General features: G+C 50.4%; 1 protein-coding gene across 1 annotated transcript; it reads right to left on the reverse strand.

The window, feature by feature from the left end:
• LOC134795114 (uncharacterized) lies at nucleotides 1–5,154 on the reverse strand. The gene has a single exon (XM_063766947.1). The coding sequence runs from the start codon at nucleotides 5,152–5,154 to the stop codon at nucleotides 1–3; it is 5,154 nt and encodes a 1,717-aa protein (XP_063623017.1).
• Nucleotides 5,155–6,450: the final 1,296 nt, after the last annotated feature.

Consider the following 6,450-nt stretch of genomic DNA (forward strand, 5'->3'; position numbering starts at 1 on the left):
CTACTTATATCGCGCCGGGAGTTGTCCGCGAGAGGCGCGCGCGGGTAATTTAATTACGGGGTTTGCTATATGCTCCCCCTCTAGTCCTGGAGAACGCCCCCGCTCCTGGACTAGTACCCTATCATTCCTATCAGCCTTAGCTGGACGTCCGCGATTCCTCTTAGGAATAACAGGTCGTGGGGTATCGCCATCGTTACCTTGGTAACGGGTAAGGTCCTGAGTGTGGTATCTACCGAGAGAAATATCCGGTTGTTCGGTGCTAGCGATTGTGTACGTCGTAGGGCTAACCTTCTCTGTTATGACGTACGGTCCATCGCGACGTGGGAGAAACTTAGCAGTTACATCCTTCGATGTATTACTCAGCAGATGCGACTTAAGGAGGACTAAGTCACCTACCTCAAATTCATCTGAAGGTCGGCGCGACGCATCGGCATACTGCTTTGCTTTATCCTGTTGGACCTCCACACGTTCCCTAATACCTGATAAGGAGTTTAAAAATGATCGGAGATACGGAGTTATCTGTGGGACAAAGTTATCTTTATCCAAGATGGCACGTAGGTCATGGATGACCTCTGTGGGTGACCGCATTTCCCTCCCGAAAGTTAAATAAGCGGGTGATTTACCTGTGGTGCGGCATCTTGCACTGTTCAAGGCGAACCGAATCACCGGTAACTTCTGTGGCCAAGAGGTGTGGTCTTCTTCCACGAGCTGTGCTAACATCGCTTTCATGTCTCGATTTTTGCGTTCCGCAGGGTTGGCTTCTGGGTGGTATAACGGGGCGAGATTCTGTTTTATCCCTAGAGCTGCCATGCACTGACGCATAACTGCGGATACGAACTGGACACCATTGTCGGAAATGACTCTACGTGGTAGACCAAAACGCATAAAGTACTCTTCGACGAGAATCACCGCACAAGCTTCAGCAGTGGCGTCCTTGAGTGCGTATAGCTCTGTCCACCGGGTAGCAGTGTCCTCGACGAGGAAAATCCACCTCTCCCCCTGGTCTCCTGGTGGCAAAGGACCGAATAAATCCATGGCCAGCACTTCATTGCGCTGGTTCATGAGCGGTGTCTGCAGAAGACCTGGAGGCTTGGTATTTGTGGCTTTGTAGCGTTGACAGTGTATGCAGGCTTTGACATAATCAGTGATTATTCTCCGCATACCTGTAAAGTAGTACAGCTGGGCAATCTTCTGATACGTACGATCGACGCCAGGGTGTCCGGCTACCGGCGAGTCGTGGCATTCCTTCATAATCTCCGGTCTGAGACTACTGGGTATCACGAGCTGTGGTGTTTCACTATCTGAATCGGGGTTGTACCTGTATAGTACTCCTTGTTCCATTAGGTAACCGCGCTCCGTCCATCGTCGAGATGCCACCTCGTCGGAACCCTCGATTTCTTTGATAATCTTATCCACCTCGGGGTCAGCAAGCTGTTCGCGCCTCAACTCTGCTGGGTTCTTCGTTGGTAGGTCGACCACGACTGAGCAGATTCCGCAGCGCTCACGGGAGTCCCCGGAGCAGACTGGCCTACTCAGCGTGTCGGCTACCACGTTCGCCTTCCCCGGAGTGTATTCGAAACGGATATCAAAGGCCTGGAGTCTAAGGGCCCAACGTACCAACCTCCCTGCTGGTGATTTCAGTGACAGCAGCCAACGGAGGGGCTGGTGGTCACTGCCAATGACGACCGGCTGGCCGTCCAGGTAGGGTCGGAAACGCTCTACCGCCCACACCACTGCGAGAGCTTCCCTTTCCGTAGTGGAGTAGTTCCGCTCCGCTGCGTTAAGAAGTCGACTGGCGTACTCTATAGGTCGCTCTTCGTTCCCGTCGCCTTGTAGTAAGACCGCTCCCAGGGCGTAGTTGCTCGAATCTGTCCTAAGAATAAAAGGACGACTGAAGTCGGCTTGAACCAAAATTGGAGCAGTGGTCAGAAGGCGCTTCAGCTCAAAGAATGCTTGAGTCTGCTCTGATCCCCAGATCCAGACTTGATTTTTCCTAGTTAGGCGTGTCAGTGGTTCGGAAACCTTAGAGAAGTTTGGTATAAACTTCCTAAACCACGAGCACGTTTGTAGAAAGGTTCGCAGATGCTTCAAAGTACCTGGTTCCTTCATCTCGAGTACAGCACTCACCTTATCAGGATCGGTGGAGACGCCTTGTTGCGTTATGACGTGGCCGAGGTACCTAACGCTTTCACGCGCGAAAGCGCACTTCTCCCTGTTGACATGGAGGTTGAACTCGGCCAAACGTTTGAAAACTGCCTCGAGGTCTTGTAAGTGACGTTGATAACCTTCCGAGATCACTAGAAGGTCGTCTAGGTAAGCTAAGACAGTTACGTCTTTTAATGCTGAGCAGGAACGTAAGCGGTCGATCAGCCGTTGGAACGTCGCCGGGGCATTTTTCAGGCCAAATGGCATACGCTTAAAGCGGAAGGTACCTAAAGGACACACAAATGAGCTTTTGTCCCTGTCCGCCTCCCTTAACATTACCTGCCAGTACGATGAACGAAGGTCAAGGGTGCTCATGTAGCAATCTCGCTTCGTATTCTGCAACAAGTCATCGATGCGTGGCATCGGGTAAGTATCGGACTTGGTAATTGCATTCAAACGACGGTAGTCCACACAGAACCGGATCTCACCATTCGCCTTCGGCACCATCAGAGCTGGTGAACTCCAAGCTGACTCGCATTCTTCAATGATATCGTCTTTTAACATCTTATCAATCTCCTTCTTCATCAACTCCTTCTTGGCTGGATTGAGTCGATAAGGTGGTACTGCTATAGGAGGATGCTCACCTGTTTCTATCCGATGCTCAGCGTAAGGGGTCGGAGCTCCCCCTGGTGTGAAGACGTGTGCGTGCCTGGTAAGAACGCCAGCGAGCGCTTGACGCTCAGCTGGTGTAAGATGACTTCCCTCGTCAGCCCGTAGGACGTTTGTGGCAGCACAGGTTACACTGGGCGAATTAGGTTCGAAACACAGTTTATACTGAACCGTGCGGTTCCTGCTAAAACACCATACCAACTCGAGGAAATCAATATCTACCCCGGCAGCAGTAAGAAAATCGATGCCTAACAACGTTTCATTATTAGTCGCGTAAGGGAAAATTATGAATGGAATTTTAACGATTTCCTGTTCTAATCGCACCTCTAATACGGTAACTAGTACTTCCATTGTACGCGACACCCCATCAGCAAGCTTAATGTTGCGCGTTATCATGCGAAGCGGATGGTTCTGACGCAAGAGAATAGCATATAGTGTGTGTCCCGCGACGCACCGCCTCGCTCCCGTGTCTACCAAACCAGTGCCTTTCACGCCTAAAATCTCTATATTAAAAATCGGCCTTGTCGTTCGACTCACTGTCTCGCAATCCCCATCAACATAAGTCATGTACAGATTTAACAACTCATCGTCAGAAATTTTACTACAGTCCGCGTCAAAAAACATATCAACTTCCGTAACGCCCCTGCCATTTGAAGGGTTAATGCACTTTGACGCGAACGACGAGTATTCATTATTATTATTACAGGAACGATTATTATTACATACGCACAAAAGTGGGTTAGGACCGTTTGTTATATTAGGCTCGTTTTGTTCACGACTATCCATCATCGAACCTTTTCGCGCGTCTTCACTTGAAATTATTGAATTATTACTAGAACACATCGGAACTATAATAGAACTAAGCGGTCCGCGGCTGCGAAATTGTTCGTTACATGAATGAGGTTTAGTCGTTTGCAAAGAGTGATTAGCACACGTAATATTTTTAAAAGCTATAGGTACCAAACAATGTACACATTTCTCGCCTATAGTTGTAGTGTTACATGCAGGAATCTTGTTATCACTTGGCCCATCGTATTCATAAGAATTATGAATAGTGCCACTTTCGACTTTATTATTATACGAAATAGGGTTCAAATTGCTGCATGTGTCACTCATAGCAAAATAGGGATTTTGTGATCTATCTTTCGACGTGATATTGCACGGGTTGAAATCGACACTATAAAAGCTAATATCACTTGTTTCACTGTTAGATAGCACATTTGCACTATTTGCAGAGTTATTCTTAGACGTGGACTCACCTGAGTTCATGAGCTTACGGCACTGGTCTTTGGAGTGTCCGAACCTTCGACAATACGCACACACGGGTCGCGGCTTCTTCGCGGTCGCGTCCGCGGCGGCGGTGGTGACACTGGTGACAGCAGCGCCGGTGCCTTGCGCGGCCGCCGGTTGAGCAGGCGTCGGCGCCGGCGCGCGCGGCAGCGCGAGCGCGGACGATTGCGGCGCCCGGGACGGCGCGGCCGCGGCGCCGCTGGCATGCGATGTACCCGTACGCGCCGTGGTTGACGAAGCGGGAGGCGCGCGTTGGTTTGAGGTCACCGTGCGGCTTGAAGCCTGCGGCGGTGTTTGTTTCCTCTCCCCCTCGTCGAAAGAATCTTCCACGCTTCGCGCACGGCGGAGTAGCTCTTTAAAAGTTGCGAAGTCCTCCCTCCGTAGCCTCTTCCTTATCCTGCTATTCATGAGTCCGTACGTCATGTCAAGTTGCGCCTTTTCGGAAATATCTCCCTCGGGGAGTCGCGCGAAAAGGGAACGTATTCGCGCCACAAACACGTCGGTGTTTTCCGTTTGCTGTGGCGATGAAAATATCTCTATGTATAAGCGATGGGGCGGGCGGCGATCACCGTAGGCACTTATCAGATTCTCTTTAGCCTGCTGCCATGAAGTGATTTGCTGCTTCACACCCTGCCACCATGTCGCCGCGTTTTCTTTTAGAAGGTACGCCAGACCACGCAGGACATTTGTATCCGAAACCTGTGCGCATTCACTATAGGCGTCTACTGCGTCAATAAATGCTTCCACTGACTCCTGCGGCTGGCCGGAGAACGTGGTCTTGCAGCCCGTTAACGTTCCTTGACCTTGAGCTGTACACGACGTAGTACGCGACGATACTGATTGTAACAACTCTTTCAGGGCTTCGGTCTGCGATCGCTGTAGCGTCTCTATGATATTTTGCACATTTTGAGTCGAAAACATATTAATGTCGGCCAATGCCGTAGTCACCGCGTCGGCTGCGTCCGCTTCGCGAACTTCATCACCGCCATTTTGCGGTTCGTCGTCGGTGTCGGGCTCTGTACTGGCCGCTTTTCTCGTTTTCGGGGGCATATCGACACACTCACTAAAGAAATGTACTTTCAACTACACTTTCGAACGAACTTGTTATTATTTCACGTTGGATGCGCCATATATGAGAGGGTTATCTCAGGGGTGATAAAATAACACGGCCGTGTAGGTTATATAGTCAATCTATTCAGTCACAACAACAGAATCCGTACACTAGCCAGTTCTTTTATGCACACAGTTTGGGATTCAAACCCAATAATCACTAAACTTAATCTACAGTTATTCATTAAACAAAATAAACAAAAGTCTTCGAGAGCGCGTGTGAGACGTGTGTCGAGCCACAAGACAGAACGCGCTCGCCATGATGTTTTGCGGGAGCGGGACGGCAACACTACGTCTTAACGTTTGAACGAGACGGATGGCCATAGCTTCCGTTCTACTTATATCGCGCCGGGAGTTGTCCGCGAGAGGCGCGCGCGGGTAATTTAATTACGGGGTTTGCTATAAAATCAATTTATTACTAAATATGTTCATTTACTTACATTTAATTTGGGCGGGCCTGAAGCTGAAGCTACTTAAGTCAAGATATAATGAATGAATAAGTATGTAATCCGACGTTAAGAAATCCTAATCATACCTAGTTTATATGAAAAACATAAATTTTACTTTTGTTTCTGTATTTATGTACGGCATTTGATACTAACAACTCCCGAGCCAATCCCCGTCTCCCGCTCAACGCCGATGCCCGTGGCGCACTCCGTACCAATTGCCCCAAGTATTTTGTATGTACTGGTGCTCAGTTCGGGGACGGCCTCTGCGTTCCCCGTTCTATTAAGAGTGAGGCGGATCCGCCCCCCGTCCAATCCCTGTCTCCTGCTTGACGCCGATGCCCGTGGCGCACTCCGTACCAATTGCCCCAAGTATTTTGTATGTACTGGTGCTCAGTTCGGGGACGGCCTCTGCGTTCCCCGTTCTATTAAGAGTGAGGCGGATCCGCCCCCCGTCCAATCCCTGTCTCCTGCTTGACGCCGATGCCCGTGGCGCACTCCGTACCAATTGCCCCAAGTATTTTGTATGTACTGGTGCTCAGTTCGGGGACGGCCTCTGCGTTCCCCGTTCTATTAAGAGTGAGGCGGATCCGCCCCCCGCCCAATCCCTGTCTCCTGCTTGACGCCGATGCCCGTGGCGCACTCCGTACCAATTGCCCCAAGTATTTTGTATGTACTGGTGCTCAGTTCGGGGACGGCCTCTGCGTTCCCCGTTCTATTAAGAGTGAGGCGGATCCGCCCCCCGTCCAATCCCTGTCTCCTGCTCGACGCCGATGCCCGTGGCGCACTC

This window comes from Cydia splendana, chromosome 11 (assembly GCF_910591565.1).
Source record: "Cydia splendana chromosome 11, ilCydSple1.2, whole genome shotgun sequence".
Lineage (NCBI taxonomy): Eukaryota > Metazoa > Arthropoda > Insecta > Lepidoptera > Tortricidae > Cydia > Cydia splendana.

Coding starts and splice junctions, on each gene's coding strand:
- LOC134795114 (XM_063766947.1), bottom strand. CDS start 5,154: ATGCCCCCGAAAACGAGAAAAGCGGCCAGTACAGAGCCCGACACCGAC.